The 24,687-nt window shown below is 43.9% G+C and overlaps 2 protein-coding genes across 9 annotated transcripts in view; one reads left to right on the top strand and one right to left on the bottom strand.

The window, feature by feature from the left end:
• The window catches only part of TUBGCP4 (tubulin gamma complex associated protein 4), a 35,232-nt gene extending 28,993 nt beyond the window's left edge, over nucleotides 1–6,239 (top strand). The window contains exons 14-18 of the mRNA XM_019442365.2: nucleotides 1,538–1,715; nucleotides 2,264–2,398; nucleotides 3,865–3,981; nucleotides 4,605–4,744; nucleotides 5,412–6,239. Of these exons, the coding sequence (XP_019297910.1) occupies nucleotides 1,538–1,715; nucleotides 2,264–2,398; nucleotides 3,865–3,981; nucleotides 4,605–4,744; nucleotides 5,412–5,424 (583 nt within the window). The 3' untranslated portion in view covers nucleotides 5,425–6,239. The remainder of the gene's footprint in view (nucleotides 1–1,537; nucleotides 1,716–2,263; nucleotides 2,399–3,864; nucleotides 3,982–4,604; nucleotides 4,745–5,411) is intronic.
• A 712-nt stretch (nucleotides 6,240–6,951) lies between these two features.
• The window catches only part of TP53BP1 (tumor protein p53 binding protein 1), a 96,479-nt gene continuing 78,743 nt past the window's right edge, over nucleotides 6,952–24,687 (bottom strand). For 6 of the 8 annotated variants that reach the window (XM_053889122.1, XM_053889121.1, XM_019442351.2 and 3 more), the window contains 10 exons: nucleotides 20,233–20,504; nucleotides 19,412–19,561; nucleotides 18,689–19,119; nucleotides 15,668–15,859; nucleotides 15,046–15,264; nucleotides 13,194–13,409; nucleotides 9,208–9,302; nucleotides 8,273–8,472; nucleotides 7,654–7,799; nucleotides 6,952–7,305 (listed from right to left, as the gene is read on the bottom strand). In XM_053889122.1, the coding sequence (XP_053745097.1) occupies nucleotides 7,118–7,305; nucleotides 7,654–7,799; nucleotides 8,273–8,472; nucleotides 9,208–9,302; nucleotides 13,194–13,409; nucleotides 15,046–15,264; nucleotides 15,668–15,859; nucleotides 18,689–19,119; nucleotides 19,412–19,561; nucleotides 20,233–20,504 (2,109 nt within the window). In that variant the 3' untranslated portion in view covers nucleotides 6,952–7,117. Of the gene's footprint in view, nucleotides 7,306–7,653; nucleotides 7,800–8,272; nucleotides 8,473–9,207; nucleotides 9,303–13,193; nucleotides 13,410–13,720; nucleotides 13,795–14,075; nucleotides 14,141–15,045; nucleotides 15,265–15,667; nucleotides 15,860–18,688; nucleotides 19,120–19,411; nucleotides 19,562–20,232; nucleotides 20,505–24,687 lie in introns of those variants that run through there. The other 2 variants (XM_019442354.2, XR_002078067.2) reach the window with 2 other exon arrangements.

Below are 24,687 nucleotides of genomic sequence, written 5' to 3'. Positions count from 1 at the left end.
GTATACAAAAGTATGGACTATAATCGCTCATGTATACCTTATCAAGCTTCAGTAACCATCAACATTATGCTATTTGTTTTATCTTTTTTTTCCCGCTAGAGGCTTTATAAAGCAAATCCCAGACATGTCATTTCACTCCCATCACTCTGCAATTCAGAAAAGGCATGTTTTGAATGTAACGACAATGCACTTATCACACCCAGTAAAATTGACAGTAAGTCCTTATCTGATATCTGGTCCACATGGAAATGTTCACAGTTATCCACAAATGTCTTTTTTTTTTTTTTTTTTTTTTTTTTTTTTTTAACAAATGTCTTTTTATGTTTGGGTTTGTTCAAATCAGAATCCAATCAAGGTATACTATTTTTACTATGTTCCATTAGAAATAGATGATTTTAAGTGTTTACTTATTTTTGAGAGAGACAGAGAGCGTGAGCTGGGGAGGGGCAGAGAGAGAGGGAGACACAGAATCTGAATCAGGTTCCAGGTTCTGAGCTATCAGCACAGAGCCCGACGTGGGGCTCAAACTCGTGAATCATGAAATCATGACCTGAGCTGAAGTCAGATGCTTAACTAAGCCATCCACGTGCCCCAGGAATAGATGATTTTAAAAACCAAATCAGATTGGTTTCTGCAAGCCTTCCTACGAACAAGTAAATTTATCTGGTTCTGCTAGGAATCAGCTGTCCTTCTCATGTGTCTTCTTGTGCAAGGCAACTAGCCCCTGAGCTTGCTGTGAGGCAGGAGATAGAGCTCAGTGAGGGAGCCTTCGATTGTGTTCTCTCTTCTTTGGGACAAGAGAGTCAAATAACTAAAATCCTTGTTTCCTAACATATTTTTATTATTGGTCCATATAAGACCCTCCTTCCTTTTTATACATAACCATAAAACCACTTCCCAGCACCAAAGCTGGAACACTGATAGTAACGTCCTTCTGCCTCTGTGGTCTTTCCCAGTCCCACTCCCTTGGCTCCCCGAGCCCAAGGTGACCCCTCTCCTAACATTCACGTTTTCTATCCTGTTTATATTTAGTTTTATAACATCTATATATATATTCCCCCAAAGTATGCTTTTTTTCTACTTGGTTGTTTTAAGCATTAATAAAAAAGTATATCAGGGGCGCCTGGATGGCTCAGTCAGTTAAACATCCGACTCTTGATTTCTGCTCAGGTCATGATCCCACAGTTCCTAGATTTGAGCCCCATGTTGGGCTCCACGTTGACAGTGCAGAGCCTGCTTGGGATCTCTTTCCCTCAAAAATAAACATTTTAAAAAGGGTATCAGGCTATATGTAATCTGAGATTTAGCTTTTTTATTCAAAATCACATTGCTAGGGGTGTTCTTGAGTTGTACAGCTGAAGCGCATTACTCTGACAGCTCTGTAAGGTTCCATCGTAGAAATTAAAGCACAGTTAGTTCATCCCCACCCTCCAGCCATTCTCATTTCCTTCCTGCCCCATGGGGGAGAGGTGGCCAGCAGGTGAGGTGGGGAGTGAAGCCCCTCTCTGGAACAGCTGGCGGGACGTGTCTGCCCCAGGTACAACGTCGTCTTCAAGTACCTGCTGAGCGTGCGCCGGGTGCAGGCTGAGCTGCAGCACTGCTGGGCCCTGCAGATGCAGCGCAAGCACCTCAAGTCCAACCAGACCGACGCGGTCAAGTGGCGCCTGAGAAACCACATGGCATTCTTGGTGGACAATCTGCAGTACTATCTCCAGGTCTGTGCCGAGGGATGAAGAGAAGGAAGGGGTGGGAACAGAAGCCTGGGAGGTTGACGGCGGTTCCTGAAGTGGGACTGCCATCCTGCACGGGATGAAATGCTGGCGTTTGAGAGAATTCGTAGGTTCTATCTCTGGGTTGGGAGGGGTTCTTGGCGGCATTTTAGAGGAAAGTGGGAATAAATGGAGGAAGGATGAGGAATTTAGGGTTCTTACCACCAGTGCAGGATTTAACTTTTGTTGACTTGACCCTTTTTATAGTTTGCTAGAACGTCTGGAAGGACTTAACTAAAGGGAGAAGGTGGAGGGGATGTGGCAGGAGGCGGGAGGGATCTGTCAGAACTTTGGAGGCCATGAGGTATTAGGCAGATAAAGTTCTATAAGGCCAGGCAACATCAGGGGGTCTTTGGTCAGTCTTAAAGTGGTCTGAATAGGAGAAAGAGGAGTGGGGGCAAAGAATTTCTAGTTCAGACCATCGGCATCTTAGTGTCCCTGAGTGCTTAGCATATGCAAAGTACTGACAGTATTTGTGTTTAACTGTCCATCAGGTAGATGTGCTGGAGTCTCAGTTCTCACAGCTGCTGCATCAAATCAACTCCACCCGAGACTTCGAAAGCATCCGATTGGCTCACGACCACTTCCTTAGCAACTTGCTGGCTCAGTCCTTTATCTTGTTGAAACCTGTAAGTAGGGCTGTTGGTTTCCTCAGACTGCTTCTAGCCCGACTGTTCCCTTAGATCCTGAGTTGCCAGGATGCGGAGCTATCCTTAAGCAATTGTTCGATCTCCATTTTTAACAAGTTAAAGCAAAACTAAAAGGGAATTTTAAAAGGGAACTTAAATGTCTTTAAATCTCTGAAATATTATATCCCGGGATGTGGTGAGCAGCTATAGAAGAATATGTGCTCAACCCTCATAAGGAAGGATTTAGAGGAATTTAAGAAACGTTTCTGTGACACCACAGAAAGGCTAACAAAAAGCATAGAGTACTTAGGTTTTCAGAAATCTTTAGGGTCAGGATTGACCAACTGAGAGTTGTTTTCACATACAGCTGGAGTAGTGTCTCCCCCTCTGAGTACGTATGTGTGTATATACATATGTTCATCTCCTTCAGGGTAGTTATTCTCAACCTTGGCCACACATGGGAATCACCCGGAAGCTTTAAAAAACCTAGGACCCAGAGCACTTAGAGTCTCTGGAGTGAAACCCAGACACCAGTATTTTTTAAAACTCACAAGTAGATTCTAATTCCAGAATAAAAAGCGGAAAGATTGAAAGGACCCCTCAGAGTTTCTATGGTTATTTAGGTTACACAGATTACACTTCATCTGTGATGTCAGCCAGTTTTATCCCTCAGTTGTGCCACACCACAAACACTACTTGTCTTTTGTTTTGCTATTTGGAGCTATTTTTGCTGCACTAAGGGAGAGTGAGTTACATGGATGCCACTCCCAAGGGTTCTTTCTGTGAACTGACAACACCAGGAACCACTGTCACCAGTAGATTGTCCTCGTCTGGCATGCGTGCATCCTTGGGAAAAGCAGAATTTCAGAGCAGGTGGTCACCATTAGATATTTATTGAGTGCTTACTTTATGCAAGGCACTGGGGATACAAAGAGGTATAAGTCATGGCTCTGCCCTTAAGGAGCTCACAATCTAGTTGGAGAAACAGAACATACATACATACACAGATCAGTAACAACACAGGTGGCCTCAACAAGAGAGCAGTACACATAATATAGAGAGAGAAGCAGGGGGTCACTAAAGAGTACATGGGGAAGGGAGTGCTCTGCTGAGAAGGTAGAACTTGAACTGTATTAAGGAGAGTGTCCCGGGCACAGGGAACAACACTGAAAGCAAAGCTCAGGGCAGGAGCACACTTGGTGGGTCCAAGAAACGATGACAAGTTCACTGTGGCTAGAATGGAGGTTTTGTGCAGGAGTGACTAAGAGAATGACAGCATCTTTGCCAGGAAGGGAAGTTTGTTTTACACACGTTGCATTTTGAGGGGCTGGCAGGACTTGCATGTGACATTGTCTCTCCTGAGGTCAAAGAATGGGAGTAAGGTAGCTCTTAGATTGTTTTCCCAAATCTTTAATTTCATGGATGCATCTACCTCTTTTTCCTAATACCGCCTCTTTCCTGGGTAGGTGTTTCACTGCCTGAATGAAATCCTAGATCTCTGTCACAGCTTTTGCTCGCTGGTCAGTCAGAACCTGGGCCCACTGGATGAACGTGGGGCTGCCCAGCTGAGCATCCTGGTGAAGGTGAGTCTGCTGGCCACTTGGCGGTGTGCAGCCCTGTCCAAAGGATAGAGGTTGTTTTGCCAATGGGGAATCACGATCTTTCCCTCTGAGTCAATAAGGCATTTTCCCAATAATTACATACATACAGAAATAACAAGATACAGAGATAAAAATGTTGCTGTCAGTTCACTTTAAAGCAGCTAATTTGCCATCTCAACATTCAAAAATAGCTCAGCCCTGAATCTTTTCTTCAGCCCACAAACACACATGGCTTTGTTTTCACATTCTACCCAACCTCCTTACTTCCTTGAACTAACTCCGTTTCACTGAGATTGTGATTATCCGACGGGAACAAAACCACGCAGCTCTCCCCACCCCCACTGTACCACAGAACATATTAACTTGAAAGCAGATGCTAACTTCCTCCTGAGAATGAGCGTGTACTTTCACAGAAAGTCATGCAATCTATGGGTTCTGTACGAAGAAGAGTTTTAGGAGCTAACAGAGGTGAGGATGTAGGAAGGCCAGCTGGTGCTGTAGACTTTTGGGTAAGACTCTTTCAGGGAACCGCCCTCCCTGCCTCACTCCACAGGGACAGTTGGTGAGTCTGAGAGGAATGGCAGCGTGGGTCCTTCTCTCTGCAGGGCTTTAGCCGCCAGTCGTCACTCCTATTTAAGATTCTCTCCAGCGTTCGCAATCATCAGATCAACTCAGATTTGGCTCAACTACTCTTACGACTAGATTATAACAAATACTACACCCAGGCTGGTGGAACTCTGGGCAGGTAGGAGCAAGCCCTGGGGAACTCGGTGGACTGTGTGTGTGTGTGTGTGTGTGTGTGTGTGTGTGGCTTTTTAACGAGTTGTAATTCCAGAGCTAGGAGGCTCTAGCCACGGTCTCATCCAAATAGCCTCATTTTATAAACAGACTAAGGCTCAGAGAGAAAAAGGGCTGCATCTGATCATCTTTAATAATTTTAATGAAGCTTATTTTCCAGTAAAAGCCATCATCATAGTAACATACTAAAATCCCTGATGCGGAGATGGGTGTTTAGGTCTTGTCTGGGCTGATGCCCTGCTGGGAAGCAGTGTGGCTGTGGTTCCCAGTTCTGACATGAACTAGCTGTGCAGCCGCAGTCCCCTGCCTGCCTCACCAGCCCCCAGCTTCCAAGTCTGGGAAAGGTAACTGCCCCTTGTAATTCTTTTCTTTTCAGTTGAATAGATTTTGTGGTGGTTAGCTTTTCTCAGAGGCCTGTCCTATTCAAAAACACGTTATTGTTCTCCTTTTTCTCTTTCTCATATGTCCTCAAGCAGATTTCTCCTAAGCGATTTTAGAAGAGTCAAACTTAAGTTTTAAGATGACATTATGTAGATCACAGGTTGCCCTGATTCATATTTCTTTGAAGAAAAGCTCAGGAAAGCATATTTGATGAGGCTCTTTTTTTCTTTCAGTTTCGGGATGTGAAAACATCTGGTTCACAAACTAACAGGCCCATCATGTTCCCAAATCTGTGACAGAAGATTCAGAACACTCCAGCCTTTCAACAAATGCCTGCAGACTACTGAGGGCTCTACCTTTTTCTGCTAGAAGCAATACTACTGAACACCCGTGGGCACAAATGCTTCCCATGTGGAAGGGTCTGCCCTACCTTAGGGGAGTTCATCACTCACCCACCATGGAAGACATGTGGTGTCAGCTCTCCCTCTGCCGGCCTTGCCAGATCCAGTCCACGGAGAACATCCGTGGGGCACATCCATGCATTGAGCACCTGCTATGCGCCTAGGTACTGTTCAAGCTGCGAGACCCAGCAGTAAGAACTCCCACTCATCTCACGCTGGTAAAAGGGCAATCCTAGCTATTGACAACGTATTAAAGTAGTATTCTAACAAAGAAAAAAGGGTCCTTAAGAAAACTGAGGTCAAATTCTTAAGATTTCAAGTACTGAAAATTATAGGTCTAATTATCCCCTCTTAGAAGAACCATAGGAGTTGAGGTTCTCCTAACCTGGCCCAACCATTACTGGTAATTATTAATGTTCATATTGGTGTGAACCAAAATACTCATTGAACAACTCCCTCCATACTGAACAAGAATGCAGCAATCCAGCGTCAGTCTGTAACTACTGAATCTGGTTCTTATCTCTGTACCTTCTACCACATACTACGTCCTATTTCCTACAGTTGTGTGCTGAGGATGACCCCTTCCACTGCTGCCTGTGGAGAAGTTAGCAAACCATGGCCTGCCACCTGTTGGTGTAAATAAAGTTTTATCGGAACCCAGCCACGCTCATTTGTTTACCTATTGTCTGTGATCGCTTTCGTGCCATCATGGCACAGGTGAGTACTTGTGACACATCAAATAGCCCAAGAAGCCTAAAATACTTCCTAACTGGCAGGAAAAAGTTTTTAACCCCTGCTTTAGAGAATGAGAGGACAGCAGCAGGGCTGATGCTAGAGGTAGGGAAGGAACAGCTTCTAGTAACTATGACAGGAATAACAGTTAAAAAAGGTTGGACCTCTGACTACAACTTCTGCCATTTCCAAATGTTGTCACTGTGTTTCTCCTGTTGATCCTTGCACAAAGTCATCCCATCAAGCTTATAGTCACTGCCCTTTCAGAGCAACTGGTGCTTTTTCCTTTTTAGGAAAAAGTACAGTACCCACAAGTCAGCTGTCAGGTCAATTTTAAATAGAGATTTTTTTAATTGCCAGGAAACTTAAGAGCTATGCTCAATTCCATTCAGCTTTAGCTACAACTATTGATCTGGACCTACTGTAAAATTAGGTTTTGGGAAGCATCTAATTTTAAACAGCCCAGGATAACCTTTCGACAATGATGGCACGGAAAAATTTTAAATTCACTTGTTATTTTCCTTGGCAAGCTGTCCTCCACTACGAACAAACCTATTGAAAACCACAGAGAAGGTACCACATGTTGGTCTTGCTATTTGTTCTGCGATTAAGTTCAAAGAAATGGATGAAGAAATCCCAGTTACTACAACCAAAGAGATTCAACATTTATTTTATCATAAAAGTCCAGCAAATAAAACTATATACAAGATCCATGCAAGGAATCCAGTTACACACAAGACACATTTAAAACCTGGTTAAAACACAATCTCCACAACAGGGAATAAAATCGGTTAAGACCAATATCCTTAGTGAGAAACATAATCGTGTTTATATTTTGGATGCTGCTTGAATCCAATTCTCTCCCCAACAATGAGGCACTGGATCACCCACTCTTGTGACACCACAGGCAGCTGCAATGCTTCAGCACACTTCAGCACCGAGGCTGGGCATGAGGGATCCGTCACCACCACATCAAATACCCCTAAAGCAATATCTGCAGGAAGCAGGGGAAGATGAGGAAAGGAGACTCAATTTAGCCTTCCATTAAAGATGTGCCAGTATGGTGCACTGTGCCCAAACTCCAGCCCTTTATATCAGTGTTACTGATCACAACCCAAAGAGAAAAGCTGTAATCACTGTATGCTAACCTTGTAGAATTATTTATAAATACACCATTGGACACCAGCAGAAGCATAGAGCCTCCCCCCTAGTGGCTCCTGAAGGTGGTGCCTTTCTAAGAGAAGAAACACGGATATGGTCAACCTAACAGACCACAGGGCCTAACACTTATGGGTCGAAGGACATCCTTGGAGCAGTAACACCACATACGCTTTCCAGGTACCTTTGTTATGGGCACTTGAATGGTGCTGCTTCACGGAGGCTGCCCCCCCAGTCATGAGGATCTCAGACCAGAGCTCGAGGAAGTTCTGCTGTTGGTCTGACACCAAGAGTACCTTCAGATTGTGGAAAGGGTTTTCACGGGGTTGCCTACAAAGGAGTCAGAGACACAGCACCTTGGAATTAGAAAAGACCCTAACGTGACAGGTTACATCCAACAACGTGTGAATATTTTCAAAAGCCCTGCATTACGGTACCACTCCCCCTTCTCTTCTCCTATGAATCGTGTATTCTCTGGGATTCTAGCCTTCTAATACATCCCTTCTGCTGTCCAGGTTTGTCCTGGGACTAAGAATAAAATGCCTTGCTTGAAATTCAGTCCCCTAACCTTAGAGGTCAAGAACACTGAACCTACATGGAAATCCTCACACATCTTCAAAAGGTCCTTAACCAGGGTACCTGTGGACATAAACTAGATGAACTACTAAAATAAACTCACTCAAGTTCTCTAATTTATCCTATGATCATTCTAATTTCTAGAAACACTCTCACCTTGATTCTCCTCACTCCAAGAGCTTGCTGTCTTCCTGCCTACCATTCTAGATAGGCTCTCAAATACTCACCAATCCAGAATTCTCTGCTCCTCAAGGCTATACCCAGCAGGCAGCAAATAATTGCGGTAATTCTGGAGCTGGTTGGCATGGCAACTATCATGGACCCAGACATGAGACACACAAGGAATCCCACTGGCAAGGCACAAGAAATACTTCCGGGTTCGACAATGCTGATCTGCAATTAGGAGACACTGGTAGGCTGTGTTACACTGGAAGAAAAGGAACAGAAGCAATGGGTCTGGTTACTTCTACAGAAAGCCCCTGAATAGCAGCCCTTAATCACAGAGAATAGATCTGAACACTTCTAAAATACCACCCAAAATGTGATTTTTTTTTTTTTTTTTTTTTAGAGCACATGTGCGAACTGGAGAGGAGCAGAGGCAGAGAGAGAGAGAGAGACGATCTTAAGCAGACTTCATGCTCAATGCAGAGTCCGCGGTGGGGCTCAATCCCATGACCCTGGGATCAATACCTGAGCCAAAATCAAGCTCAACCAACTGAGCCACCCAGATGTCCCTGAACCTATCCTTCTACCCAAGGTCGCCTTTCTCAATGAAAGGCCCACAGGCTTCCTTAGATGTTCTCCCTGCCTCACCTGCAGGTTTCTGGGGGCCTAAACCCTCAAGGGACCACCCAATCCCAGATATTCAACCTTGTAGGCAGAGAATCAGCAACACTCTAATAGGGATTTCTATTAAACAAATTTTAACCTACTTTTGTCCCAAGAATAGAATCACAGCCTTTAACAAGAAGGGGTCTAACTTCTCTTCATTACAACCTTCTCTTCATTACACCCATGTAAAAATTCTAGTTCATGCAACAACTTTGTGGCAGTTTCCCAGTTCCTCAACTGTCTACCTGGTGTACCCAACCTCTCCATCCCCTCCCCCTCAGACTCTTCTCATTACTGCCCTTTTGGGAAGCTACACAAAGAAACTCCTCACCTGGGCTTCATTGAAGTCTTCAAGAATATAGCCAGCTCCTGCTCGAAGCTGGGATTCTGTATACTGCTTGTTGAAAGGAGGAATTTCTAAAAATTCTATTTAAAAAAATAACCAAGATAATAATTACTAGTTAGTTTTGTATTTACTACTTTAAGCCTGCCTCTTGCTGCCTCCTTTGACACTCCCAGCTAGCTCCATAGCACTATATCCTAAAGACAGGTCGAGAGCTTTCCCATGGGTCAGAAAGAGATCTGTCATGAGCACTATAAAATGCTGCCAAAAGCAGGGACAAGAGCAGAAAGGGTGGGAAAGATGAGAAATGGGGGTAGGTCCTAAACCCCAAAACATCAAAGGTTTCTGTACCAAGTCATGGGACTGTTAACAGGGATCGACACACAACCAGTTCCCATGGTAATGTACTCCAATTTGAATAACCCTTACCATCAGGAAGTTGTTCCTTAGGACTACCCTAAATGTCTCCTGCAAACTAAGCCCATTTCCTCTAATTCTGCCTGATGTGGAGATGAAGAATAGCTGATTAGCACTTTTTGTAACAAAGCCTTCAAATTCCCCCTTCATCAGAATTTTTTACCCCTTGTACACTAAAACTCTGAAGAACCAGAATACTCAAAGAAAGTAGGGTTTCTACAATGTAGCTGATTAAGTGAAGGCTAGCCAGAAAAATCCTATTTCAACCTTTTTATTGAAAACTATCTACCTTTGATGATCTTGAAGTACCTCAGGACACTGAACATCAATGACTGCTTTACAGTCTTGAGGGTGAAGTAGAAGTTATGAGAGATGAGGCTGAAGCTGTAATGACCCTAGGCAATTAGAAATTGCTTCTTTTGACCAAATATCTGCTCCTCTCATATATAAATAACACATTAAAAAAGAAAAGACAAAAAAAAAAAAAAAGGCAAGACATTAGAGATTTTAGTTAATTAGGAGTTCTGAGAAATTAAGTTCTAATGAACTTATCACAAATAAAAAACCCAACCAAATTCATAAGAGTTTAGTGCCAAGACCATTCCCTTCCCCCTCACGCCCAGTGGTAACTGACAGAACAGAACCTGTGCAGACAGGCCAGGCCTGTGGTGCCCTCCTTACTGATGGAGCCACCCACAAGCGCTGACGCCCCACACTCAGTCCTCTACACCTCTAGTGAGGACTGGCCAGCCTATTCATGTCCATTGCTCTGTCCTTGACTACACATTCTCACGTTCCTCTTAAAATGAAAACTCAAACTAGAAACTTTACATGGTTATAAAACACTCAGATGAGAGCAGGACTATTTCTGTTTCATCACTGTATCCTTTTGATCCATCTCAATACACATTTGTCACAATTCTCAGTACCAACACTACTGCTGAGTCGCTCCCGGGGCCTCTCATGGCCCTTTATTTTCCCCAAGACTTCTATTTTATGTCTGCTTAATCCAGGTCTGTTTCCAGTCTTACCCTAGATTTTAATCCCCAATTATATTTCCCAATTATATTTCCTTGCTCCTGTGTAATCAAATATTACCCTGTCTAGGCAGCAGTCCATTCCTCTACTTTTTCTCATTTTGGATTTCATTTTATTTGTGATTTATGAGTGGCCCTGCCTGACCTGAGGTTAAAATGAACAGGTTTTTAATTCCATCATCTAAAATCAAGGATGAAGATACTAAATAAACCCAACTCTAGAGTCAATCCCTATGGCTGATGGGTCCCCGATAGTGTACCTCCTAACAATACCAGGTGCCATATTCTTAACTCATTAATAAATATGTCTCATTAAATGGATTTGAGCATTCTATCAGCTCCTGATATAAACTAGCATCTAAGATTCCCATTTATCTATTAGTCATGTCACATAGATTCTTTTAAACTATAAATATTCTTTTTTTTTTTTTTTTAAGTTTATTTGAGAGAGAGAGACAGAGAGAGAGAATCCCAAGCAAGCTCTGCACTGTCAGCACGAAGCCCAATGCAGGGCTTGAACCTGCGAATTGTGAGATCACAACCCGAGCCGAAGTCAGACACTTAACCAACTGAGCCACCCAGGAGCCCCAAAACTATTAATATTCTGTAGGTTGTTTTAGTACAAATGTCTCCAGGCTTCTTGAGACTGAGGTACCTGTCAACATTCTCACATGCCAAAAACATCAAGGATTTTGGTACTTCTGGGCAGTGTCCGATGATAAAGCAGACATGTTCACTATAATCACATTTTCCATGAGAAACCTGGCAATCTCTTAAAAATGTCCAATTTCTCCTCCTCATTTAGATAAGGCCTACCTCCTTCCGCACATGGTTGCAAGGTTGGGATTATAAACATTTGATATATCAGCCATCAGTGGAGGGAATTTTTAGGAGTTGAGTTTATTAATCTCACACAGGCTCACAGACGTTGGACAGTGTGCATCTTATACCAGTTTTTTGTTTTTTTTTTGTTTTTTTTTTTTAATGTTTGGTTATTTTTTTGAGAGAGAGGGAGCACACATGCGGGAGGGACAAAGAGAGACAGGGAATCCCAAGCAGGCTCCACGCTGTCAGCACAGAGCCTGACATGGGGCTAGATCTCATGAACTATGAGATCATGACCTGAGCCAAATATCAAGAGTTGGATGCTTAACCAACTGAGCCACCCGGGCACACCCCCAAAGCTGCCTTTCTTGACTATGCTATACCACAGATAAAACATTATAGAGTTGCCTTGTGAAGTCCTGGTCTATGGAAGGGCTAGGAGCATCTTGGAGAATAAAGTCCAGAGTCTAGCAATACTGTGAAAGCAAAAGAAAACAAGACCACAAACACTGTTTTGATGCCACATCCTGCAGAATCCTCAAGGGACTCCCATTATAATCAAAGTAAACTACACTCTTAGCTAGGAAACTCTTCATACACCTTGTCGCCAATGATACCTATCTGAATTCTGTCTGACAAACAAAGCTGGGCACACACTTAACCTTGAAACCCCACACATGCCACACCTGCTCCCACACCCTAGAGTCGCTCTACTGATGGCTGTTTATGCACCTTCCAAATAGCATAAACCGTAATTTCAATTCTCTGATCACCCTTCCCATAGCCCTGTACAGATTTCCACATGGCTATGGTTGGTTTTGGTTAATTAGGGGAAGAGTTGTCTACACACCTGAGATGCCTACCATCGCAGATTTGCAGTGGTGCTATTTTATGAAACCATGTTCCCCAATTCGATTCCCTCGTGTAAGATATAGTAACTAACCTGCAGAACATCACTCCATCTGCACCTTTATGGTTCACAGATATATGTGGATGCTGCTGTGAGTCACTTACAGTGTATACATTTGTATCCACCCATTTTCTCTCCTAGATCACACACTCTTTAGACAGTTCAAACGATTTTTACCTGTCCCCACTACAGCCTTCACTCAAACCCTAAGTCATAGACCACACAGAAATACAATATATAGATTTAGGTTAAGGTTGAACAGAGATACAAGAGTTGAAAAGGCTTAGAAGCTGTTTCTCTGATATCACCCTGGGGCCCTGGGCACCCTACATTCTCTGTCTTATGCACAGACCTCACGAGAATCAACTTCGCCCCCAGGTGGGTTTTCTCTAGCAACTGCCCCTAGAACACAGATGGGAAAGATGGCAGGGCATTCAGAAACCTGACTTGGAGGACTGTCATAGGATAGAATGAACACCGGGTTCTAGTCCCAAACCTACCATTACTGCAGACAAAAAGCACGGTTTTAACCTCTCTAAGCTTGTTTCCTCATCTGTAAAATGGACGGTAAGATCTATGTCCCATGTGCCTCACAGGATTGTTTTGAGGAGCCACTAAGAGGAATTTTGTGAAAACCGTCTATATATTAAGAAGGAGAGTTCATTAACTTTCCCTGACCAAGATCTCACACACCACTTGCACTGCTTACTTTATAGGCTCATAAGTGAATGGAAAGGAAGAAAGTGCTCATGTGTCAGAGCCCCCAGGGCTTCCTAGGGACTTACCCTCCTCTTCCTCACTGCTTCCTGTAGGGCCATCTGGCAGTTTGGAGCGGCTGGCCAACTTGTCACTTGTTGTGGCCATGGTGAGAAGAAAGGCATAGCCAAGAAACAAGGTTTTGTTAAGGGGCAAAGGCCCTCTCTGCTCTTCCAAGGCAGAGGGTTCACCCATGTTGTCTCCACTCTCACAGGGGCTCACAAACTCTCCTGCCCCCACTGCACCTGGAAGGGATGGAGACACAATTACTAGAAGGATACAGACCACTGCCTGGGCATGACAGGATGGGTAGGCAATGTCCTGACCAGGTTTTTTGAGCTACTGACCAAAGACCATTCCTATGGACCCCTATTGGGTCCCAGGACCCAATTTACAGTGCAGAGAAATTTTATGTATTTAAGTTTTATACAGTCATGACGATTTATAAATGAATATCAACTAGTATTGTTTTTATACAGCCAAACTAAATACTTCTGGGATCTGAAGAAAGTAGTGGTTCTAATACAAACAAAGTTTAGGTAAGAGTGAAAAATACTTAGAAATCTTCAGCCCACTTTCTCTTGCTCAGTGCTCTGATTTCCCCAGGATATGTGATATTTTGAAACAGCCCTTAAAAACAAAAAAACAACAACAAAAAACCCATTTTTTTTGTTACCGAGAAGTGTACCCAGCAGATACTCCCACCCTATGCCTAACCGTCACCAGAACGGTGCACAGAATACTTGGTAATCAAGTGTTCTTACTCACTGATGGAGCTACAGCAAAACAGCCTGCTTCAATTATCCCAGTTTCCAACCCCTGGGGGTGAGTAAGTGCACCGGCCAGCCCAGGACTCCCAGAACACCCATGCTACGAGTGCCCCAATAAGTCCTCAAGAAGAAAACAAATACCTGATTTGAAGAAGCAGAATCATAGCCTCATTAGGAGGCTAAGATGACAGACAGGTCATGCCTCCCTAAAACAAAACCAGCAGGAGGAGAACAGTCTGATGTAGTATGTATAAGCCTGGACTTCAAAGTCAAACTGCCTGAGTTTGAATTCTGGATTACTAGGTCACCTTGGTAAAGTTAGCCAACTTTTCTGTACCTCAAATTCTTCAACTAGAAAATGAATTCTAGCATCTAAACCTCATTGGGACTATTTGAAGTAATATCGAAGGACTTCATGCCTCACATACCCTGAACACAACAGAGGTGCTGGATACATATGGAGATGACACAACGCAAATATACAGGAAACCAAAGGAACTCTGGTGCTAGGACAACGTAACAACCGATGAACTCGCTCAGTCTGCTGCACTGAGAGCTCCCGCAGGGCAGACACTGAGGACTTTACACCTGTGTCTCCAGAACCCACAATGGCTGGGGCTGGATATTAGAGACTCCGTGAACAACAGACGGATGAATTCCTGTTAACATGAAACATGAGTGCGTGGAAAGGAGGTGTTTGAGGAACAGTACAAGGAGATGCAGACTGAGGTACTAGCTTTCAGTAGGAAGTCTGGGAGAGCCACAGGGCCCTGAGCACAAAAAGACTCAGGAAGCAGAGCTTCCTGAGGTAGAAGATGGTGCCAGATAAAGGAATCTGCTTAAAATTCAGTTTCTTTCCCTCCTGGAACTTATACAGAACTCAATGAATGTTTCCAATCAAGACCTAGTGTCCTATCTATCTCCACTGGACTCTGCTGGGAGATGTGTAAAGGTAGATGCAGTAAGCTGAGTACTACCTGTGCTTGTGCAGGATCCCAACTTTGTAGCAGGACAGAGCGGCCATTGCCACTTATCAGGCTCCTTCTATCCAGCAGCTGGCCCTGCATTCCACAGTGGTCTGAGGGAGGATGAGGCAAAAGGGAGTACTCACCAGGTTTCACAGTGGCAGACTTCCGGCCTCGCTTGGCAGGGGACCGTTCTTCTTCAGAAGTGATCAGTTTTCTTTTGCCTGAGAGAACTCCCGAGGAGGCACGAGGGCTGTCTGTAATCTTGCGGGTAGGGGTTGTGCTGCTGCTGCTGCTGGAGGCAGTAGGGGTGGCTGGGGAGCTGATGTTGCTGCGCCGTTTCCGTTTCCCTTCCACCAAATTGTCTATGATAGGATAAGTCAAAGGTTGGTCAACTCCCATGGTCTGAGGCCCTGGACTCCAAGAAGCTGGGCAGAGCCTGATTTAGATATCACCACACCCTTTCCTCCACCTCCTATGAGAACGGGAAACCTCTTTTAAAGCTGCCATTCTGTTTCAGTCTTAGCCATGACTGAAATGCATCTGGTCCCCTGAAGAACTGGGAAGACCAGAAGAATCTGAGGATTTACCATGTGGTCCTGGGAAGGAAACAGAGATAGGTGGTGGCTCCAGAAAATGGCAGCTCATTAGCATCTCATAAACCACACAGGACTTGCAAGATTTAGCGAAGCATCCTGATTGCTCTAGAAACCGCTCTTCCCACCACAAACAGGACAGGGGCCCAGAGCTAGGAAACAAAGGTCTTACCTAAGCTGATATCTGCTGCCTTGGTAAGGGGTGTTACTGCCTCATATGGGCCAAGGCCATACTGCTCTCGCAGTCTATTTCCTTGCTCCAAGGACAGGATGACGGCCATTCGCTTGTACCACTTCCTTTGGCCTTCTTTTTCAATGCTATAGTAGAGCTCTCCAGACTCCTTCCTATGCCCTTTCACCACTCCTGGGTGGGAAAAACATAAGAGCAGCCTGCTATTGTTTTAGGTTGCTTGGCAGCCACTCACAGTGGGTCTGCACAACAGGTTGTGTCAGGGCATCAGGAAGTCCGACAGTGGACTGAAGTTAGTACTGAAATCCCAGCTGTCAATCTCAGACACCACCACCACTTAAGAATATATGTAGCTACAACCCTGAGATTGGGACATGGAAAGATTCTCAACAGAAGGAATCCTTTGGTTATAAAATAAAGCCTCCTAAAAGCCAGCATTTATGAGTTATTAGAGGTTCAATTATTTCTTGAAATGGCATGTGGTTTCTTAATAATCCCATTATAAATTACTAAACCTTTCTTGGTTTCTTTGGAGACAGTGATAATTCTTGAGCTAAGCTGTAGGTGAAAGATGACTTAACTCGAAGAGAGAAAGAGCATGTGTCTGTGTGGCTAAATCAAAATAGAGATACAGAGCAAAGAAAGGAAAAAACACATAAATTCTGCCTCCCCTGCCTAATCTTCCCTATTATCTACTTTCTTGCTCTTGCTCTGCTTCAGAACCTAAAGGCCTTTAGGTTACAAGGAACACAATGTGGAGTATAAAACGGAACAGGGCCAGAATTTAGGAGACCTGAGCCTAGGCCTAACTCTGCTACCACCAAACTGTGTGATCTTGGGCAAGACCCATTTCCAAACCTGTAAAAAGATGATACTCCTCCTCCTCCATCCATCAATAAACAACTTATATACCTGCACATGCTATACACACACACACACACACACACACACACACACGCACGCACGCACAATGTATATAACATAAAAACAAGGCATTTTCATGAACACCTCTTCATTCTTATAAAAGAAGAGTCCGTTTGTTCTCTCCCACTGGTCTGTGCTTGAATGAAGGGCTAAAAGAAACCCCGAGCATATGCCACCAAGGAAAGAAATACAGACGTGAAAGCAGGCCTTGGTTCTCTATTTATGCCACAGAATCACTCCCCTCCCCCTTGCTGCTTCATCTTCTGGCTTCAATCTCTACCAGCAAACTAAGTCACAAAGACCCCTTTCAAGAGTACAATGAAGCCCAAGGCCAAGAATATACTTCACACTGATGAAGAGCTACTACAACTCGAAGCAGTCTAGTAATGATGTTAGTAGACAGCCTTGATAAATAAGACACAAGAGACACCCCACCCCTTGATGCCATAATTCACACTAGATACAGAACTGTCTCTTGGTCTTAAGAGGACCTCGAAGACAGGCTTTAAACCTAATGGATACATTTGATACAATGGGTATATTTAATATAAACTATGTAAGCCAAAGGTCATAAAAGACCTACATCCACATGCTACTAAATGATGCCACCTAAAGCTAAGTGTTACCCAGGACTAGAAGGTAAAGATTAACAACGATAAAGGGGCAAAAAACTACTCAGGAGTCCAAATCACAAGAAAGTCTGAGGAAACTTCACCAGAGGCATTTTTGCCCATTATATCCCAATTTATGTTCCAAAAAATCTCCAGACAGGATGTTTTTAAATGACAAACTCAACACATTTATCTCCAGATTAGCTCAAAAAAAAGGGAATATATTCAAAGAACTGGCACATGCAACAGTCATAATACAAATATCTCATTATCAGAGGAACTGGCTACTTAAAAATTTTTAATTTTTTCAAACCAGACAGTAAATGGTTGCTGTGCAGACATAAAAATACAGTACTAACGACGTCTTCCTAAGCAAAAATATCTCAATATATCTGCTACACTCACCTACTAGATTCCTAGCAAGGCAGGTACTAAGTTTAAGTCAGTGGTGAAAGAGCAGATAAATCGAAAGGGAAAACACTAACTTTACAGTGGAGAAATCGGGCAAATACTTTAAGTAAGTGATAAAGGTTAACGTGACTAGAGATGTCCTGTGGATGTCATAGGCCTCAATCCTCTGTGACATAATGAAAAAGGCACTTTACCTCCATAGCATTCTTTTCAAAACCTGTAACTCCAATATAAAACAAAAGGTGAGACGGACCAGAACTGAGGGACAAATATCTGACTATACACTCCTTACAACTGTCAAGGCCATGAAAAACAAGAAAAGATTCAGAAACTGTCACAGATCAAAGGACACATGAAGACTAATGGATTGGATCCTGGAATAGAAAAAGGATATATAAAACCTAATAAAATGCAAATAAAGTCTGGAATTTAGTTAGTTAATAAGGAATCAAGGTTGGTTTCTTAGTTTTGACAAATGTGCCACGCTATCATAAGATGTTAACAAGAGTGGAAGCTGGCTGACGGGTAGTTGAGAACTTCTTACATTATCACAGTATTTTGTGCTTTACACAGCAGTCTGTACATTTTCTGTAAATATATTATTCCAAAGTAAGTTCAGGAGTACCTGGGTGGCTCAGTTAAGCGTCTGACTTTGGCTTAGGTCACAATCTCACGGTTTGGTTCGTGAGTTCGAGCCCCGCATCGGGCTCTGTGCTGACAGCTCAGAGCCTGGAGCCTACTTCAATTGTGTGTCTCCCTCTCTCTGCCCCTCCCCGACTTGTACTTTCTCTCTCTCTCTATCTCTCTCTCTCTCTCTCTCTCTCAAAAATAAATATTAAAAAAAAAAAATTCTTTTAAGTTAATTCAAAAATAAGCAACAAATGAAAACAAAAAGCCAGTGTGAGAGTACCTCACATAGTAGGAATGAAATCTGTAGCTTTGGAGACCCCTGAAGAAGAGTAGTTGGGCTGGAGAGAATGCCCTTGGTAATTACTGACTGGAGAGAGGACTGGCCCAGGCACACTAAATCTCTTACAGACACCACTCCCTTTATTACCTGCACTGAAATACTCATCCTCCGAGAGGGCTGTCACTTCCGTATCCAGTGGGATGGGGTCACACAGCAGAATGTCTTTGCCCAACACATCACACTCGTACCCATCATCAAAGAGCAATTTATACTTCCCAGCTCCGACATCACGAGTGATTTTCCCAGAGTAAAAATAGCCATTGGACGACCACTTGGCTACAACACGGAGTCCCACAAAGCTATTTCCTGGAGAGGAGGCATCTAAGCCATCAGAATGGCCAGTAGCAGCCTGGAAAGGAATCTCTGGAGAGTCACTTCGACGCAAAGCACTGGCACCCGTGTCTGCTCGCCTGGTGGAGTCCGGCACTCGGGGCACAATACGAGTGAAGGATTTATCATCTGGTGACATGCTGGGTGATATGTCCTCTATGCCCAAGGGGCCAGGAACAGCTGTTTCTCTAAACAAAGATAAGAGATAGGAGAAGGCAGTTAAAATAAGAAAAGTTTCTAACTGCCAATTTTCCCACTCCTTTGTCCATGGGGCTTCCTCAGCCCATTCTTGGAGGACCCCATCACAGGCCTAAGCCTGGTTTCTCGGTGGCCTCTCTGATCCCTGCCCGCTCCCAAGTCAATGTGGACCCCTCGTGTCCCTCCTGACACCCCACATACTCTCTACTCCCCTCTCTTCTCTCTACTCCCTTTTTTTCTGCATAAGTCATAGACTAAGTGTATCTCACACTACCCGGGTACCTGGTTCCAGTGGTCCGAGAAGGTGGGCGGCCCCTTCGCCCGCGCCCACGAGGCGTGACTGGAGCCTTCCCTCCCTGTCTGATGCCAAGGCCTGCATCACCATCCTCCTCACACACTGGCGCCCCTGTCTGACTGACCCCTTTTCTAGGACTAGAGAATGAAGACAGGTTAGTCTGACAGCACCTGCTACTGGATCCTTTCTCCACAAAGTCTCCCCGTGGCCCTTAAACCACATGCCAGGCCAACATGTATTAGACCTCCAACACAGCAGGAAGCTGGCCTGCACACCCACCAAAATATCAGCCAGGGAGTAGGAGTGTAGGATAACGAGTAAAGGACATCCTCCTCTATGGAAGTCTATTCCCTCCTGACAAAGCTTCCTACTGTTGCCCTCAAAAATAGCACACCCATTTCTTCCCTGCCTTCTCTTCTACTACAGGCTCTAGACACCTGCAGAGGATAACAAAAAGCTAGGGATGTATCAGGTTGAGGTTACCACCCTAAACTTTTTGCACTCCCAGTCAAAACACTACAGGCTACAGAAAATGGGGGTGGCAGCAGCATGTGCCAGCATTCTCAAAGTCCCCTCACCTGTTTTTCTACATTTTCTTAGGAGTCTAGTTCTCAAAGGGCTCCACCCTTTCTCCCATGCAAACCCAAACAGGAGAGGAACAAAAGGGGAGGAAGAATATTTGAATTTTCCTAGTTGGAGGATGGGGGGGGGGGGGATTTCCCATTACTCCCCTTTTCCTGTGATATTAAAATGTCAGCAACCCTGCCCCTGCTGTAGCTCTCTCTCTCTCTGGAGACCCTGTCTGCACCTCAGTTTTCCTGGGCCTCCTCGGGAGCTGGGCAAGGCAAAATCTGCGGGTTCTGTCCCGCTGGTTTTCCCTTTGAGTGGTCCGGCTCCTCTCCCTGAGCTGCCACTGCTGTGCATGGCTGAGAGACTCGTCCCACTTGACGTGCGGTGTAAGCTGGATGCCTTGGAGGAGAAGGAGCTGATATCCCCCAGGTCACCTGAGGAGCCCCCCGTCTGTGAAGGGGAAACTTCGGTTTCACATTCCTGACACTCTACAATTGGCTCTTCAGTCTCCTGCAAGGAAGAAATGGATACAAAAGCTAAAAGAAGCCACAACAACATCATGCTAATGTGGTGGCTAAAAAATCCTAGAGATGGCAAGAAATTTCAATTCAGAAAGGTGGGCATCAGGAGGAGACTTTCTGGATTAATGGAAATGTTCTGGATCTTATTCTGAGCAGTGGTTACACACTGAATCATTGAGAGCCACTGAACATTTAAGACCTGAGCATTCTACAGGGAATATATTATATCCCAATAAAATATAAATAAAGGTTGCACTGGATTGGAAACAAAGAGATCTCTATTATGAGCTAAGTTATCTCTTTCCTGGACAAGTTCACAACCTTTGCCTACTGAGAAGACAGCAAGAATTGTAACCCAGACATTTTCTGTCTGGGAGAAGAGAGGTAAGGAGGAAGGAAGGTTAGATAAGGAAAACAAATGGTTAGGAGCCATTCTGGGTATTTCATCAGCAGTGGGTAGCATGACATGTTTTTTGAAATCAGGTTATTTTACATTACTTTTCAATAAATGATACAGGAAATAGAAAATTATAGGCAAAAATAGGCTAAAAATAGTATTACTGTTTATAAAAATGAAAAACAGAAAGGTAATAATCAAAATGTACAAGGTTGCAGTATCTATAGAAGACAGGAATATCAAACTGACTTTATCTCCCATGCTCACTTTGATGGACTGGTAAGTGGTTAACTGGAACTCAGTTTTAAACAGCCTTTGGAAGCTAATTCCCAGGCTTATGGGAAAAGGTTCTGGGGCCAATCAACAATGTCCTCTCTGGACACAGGATTGAGAAATTACAGCACACTTGCTTTCCTGTTCTAGACTATTCATGCATCACCATGCATATCATCAGAGAAGATATGGAGAAGCGTAAGACCCTCCCCTCAGAGTTTATAGCTTCTCTGGGCAGACAGTATGCAATGCACACACACTCAAATAATGCTGTAAGATAATTAAATGATTATTATTTTTTAAATGTTTATTTATGAGAGAGAGACAGAGTATGAGCAGGGGAGGGGCAGAGAGAGAGGGAGACACAGAATCCGAAGCAGGCTCCAGGCTCTAAACTGTCAGCACAGAACCTAACGTGGGGCTCAAACCCATGAACCATCAGATCGTGACCAAAGCCGAAGTCAGACAATTAACTGACTGAGTCACCCAGGTATCCCCTAAATGATTAATTTTAACCACTCCCTTCTTGAAAATATCTCCTCCTTTGGAATCTACAAAGTCACTTTTACTTTCATTCCACCTCTTTTTTTTTTTTTTCTCATTCCACCTCTTTAAGGGCTACTTCGATATGTGCTTGTTTTCAGGTTCCTCTTTCTTCATCTGTTCCCTTAGACACAGCATTGTGCAGGACTCTGTTCTTCCTTTTCTTACTCTTCCGTGCTTTCCCTGGACAATCTCACCAGACTCATCCCTACCTATCTACCAACAATATAAGAATGACTCAGCTCCAAACTCACAAATAACTAAAAAATCTTCCCTTTGGATATACTAAGGACACTGAAATTTAACCCAACCAAAACGCAGTGTCATCTTCTCTCCATTTCCTTGCCTTCAACGAATAAATCCTGGATATGACCGGTGCATCTCACAATCCCTATAGCTCTATCAGAGACTGTTTTTTTTCCTCCACCAAACCCCAATTCAAGAGTTTGGAGATATGAGATGCCTGCGTGGCTCAGTTGATTTAGCGCCCAACTCTTATTTCAGCTCAGGTCACAATTCCAGGGTCGTGGGATTGTGCCTCACTCCACATTGAGTGTGGAGTCTGCTTAAGATTCTCTCCCTCTCCCCCATTCTGCCCCTCTCCCCCACTCATGGGCTCTTTCTCTAAAATAAATGAAATAAATTAAATTTTTAAAAAAAGACTTTGGAGGTAAGAGGCAACTTTGCTCCCTATTGCCATCAACAGACCATTTCTATCTCCCACCTCTCGCTCCTACTAAACCACTATTTGCCATTTTGTTAAACTTTGCTCTCCCCTTCCGTTACTCACCAACATCCTCCCACCCACTCACTCTCATGGATGAAAACCTTAACCTCTGGCTCACAGCCTCCCTTTTCTCCCCGTCCCTATTTCTGTCACTATTCTCTGTGGCTTACATCCATCAGATGACCCATCCAGCAACTCTCAAGTTCCTGATATAATTACCACCATTAACCATTTTCTCTGCCTCAGCCATCTATCCTCAGGGTCATTACCAGAAAGTGTACCACCTCCAAAAAGTATCAGTGATAAACATGACTTTCTCAAATCTCTGTCTCCTATCACCAACTTGCCTGCTCTAGCCAGATTCAAGTCTATCTACTGAGATCCTTTGACTAAAGGAGGTGTTGTGAGCCCAGAACTGAAGTCAATCCCTTCACTTGAATATAGCAAATGTGTAGGGGCATGGCCAGCCTAAAAGGCTGGGATTCCAGGCTGTGTCTCTGTTGGACAATATGCCCCAAGAACAGTAGCCAGCTACAACTGCCTTTGCAACTGTCCTACAGTCAAAGCCATCACTATTGTAATGACAGATCCAGGCTCGAAGGTGGCCTATTATCATCTTTTTAACGTATTTGCTTACTTATCTTCCTGTGTGTCTTATACACTAGACTACAGAGACCCTATTAAGACAGAAATTGTAACCATCTTCTTTCCTGGGTATATCCTCCAAATCCAGCACAGTGCATGCCACAAGAGACCCTCAGTAAGTATTTACTGAATAATCTCTCTCAAATCAGTGTCCTATTTACATTCTCTGTCTCAGCATATGGTACCACTCTCTATCTCACTGCACAGGAAAAAGCCCACGTACCATGTTAAATCCCTCCCTCTCCCTGTATCCCCACATTTAGGAATTCACCAGTCTATCAATTTCACCTTCTATGTACTTAATGCATCTGTCTCTCCTCTCAACCCCTACTGCCACTGTCCTAATGCAACACTCATTACCTCTTGTCTGAACTATGCCTCAACCCACACCAGTCCACTGTTAAACCACTGCCAATCCGAACTTCCCAACATGCAAATCTGAGCATGTCACTCTTTTCTCCAAAATTCTTTAAAGGCATCTATCACACCAAAGATAAAAATCTAAATTATTTTCTGTGGTATACAAAGCCCTCATACTTTGGGCCTTTACCAAACTCAACAGTATCCTTTCCTACCATTCGCTACCCTACTGTTTGTGTCATATTGAGCTTCTAAATATTCATTAAGCATGCCACGCTGTCTACATAACTTTTCATTCTGCCTATGATGTCCTTCTTCCCCATGCCTCAGTGTTATCTGCCACACTTCTGGGAGCTACATCTTCTGTGAGGTCTTTTAGCCACCTTCAGGTAAGCTGGTAGGCTCAGTCTCCTCTTTCTAACACATCTTGCCACCCTCTACAACAGCAACCAACAAGTTCTGGATTTGTTGCTTGTCTATATAAGCTCCTAGAAAACAGGGACAGTGTCTTTTTATCTTCTTAGTTCCAGGGCCTGCCACCGTGCTAGGAACATAGTAAAAAAAAAAAAAAAAAAAAAGTTGCAGGTAAATAAATTAATAAAACTTCTAAAAGATAATAAGCAAACAGGGGCGCCTGGGTGGCTCAGTCGGTTAAGCGTCCGACTTCAGCTCAGGTCACGATCTCACGGTCCGTGAGTTCGAGCCCCGCGTCGGGCTCTGGGCTGATGGCCCAGAGCCTGGAGCCTGCTTCCGATTCTGTGTCTCCCTCTCTGCTCCTCCCCTGTTCATGCTCTGTCTCTGTCTCAAAAATAAATAAACGTTAAAAAAAAAAAAAAGATAATAAGCAAAGAATACAAGCTATGAGGGAAGGTGTTCCTAGAGTCTTCTGAGGTCAAAAGACTAAAAACTAAACTAAACGTTTCATACCTGTGTGCTCTTTACTTTCTGTCTCTGTGCCTTTACTCACCAGACTTTCTGTATGGAATGCCTTTTCCCCTTATCTCCCAACATCTAAAACCTTCAGGGTCCAACTCAAATGCTTTTTGGACCTCATCCAGACAAACTAGCAAAATTTCCTTCAGAGGAGTTTCATCCCATGTGAACTACCATATGCATCTTCCTTCTTGCACACATCACTTCACTCTTGAGAAGCAGCATCATGTAGTGGTTAGGAATAAAGGCTCTGGATCTAGACTGCCTGAAATTAGTTCCAGTTCCTCTGTTTAT

The sequence above is a fragment of the Panthera pardus genome, unplaced genomic scaffold (genome assembly GCF_024362965.1).
Source record: "Panthera pardus isolate Hobbes unplaced genomic scaffold, ASM2436296v1 HiC_scaffold_24, whole genome shotgun sequence".
Lineage (NCBI taxonomy): Eukaryota > Metazoa > Chordata > Mammalia > Carnivora > Felidae > Panthera > Panthera pardus.
This window is presented reverse-complemented; position numbering and strand designations above follow the sequence as displayed.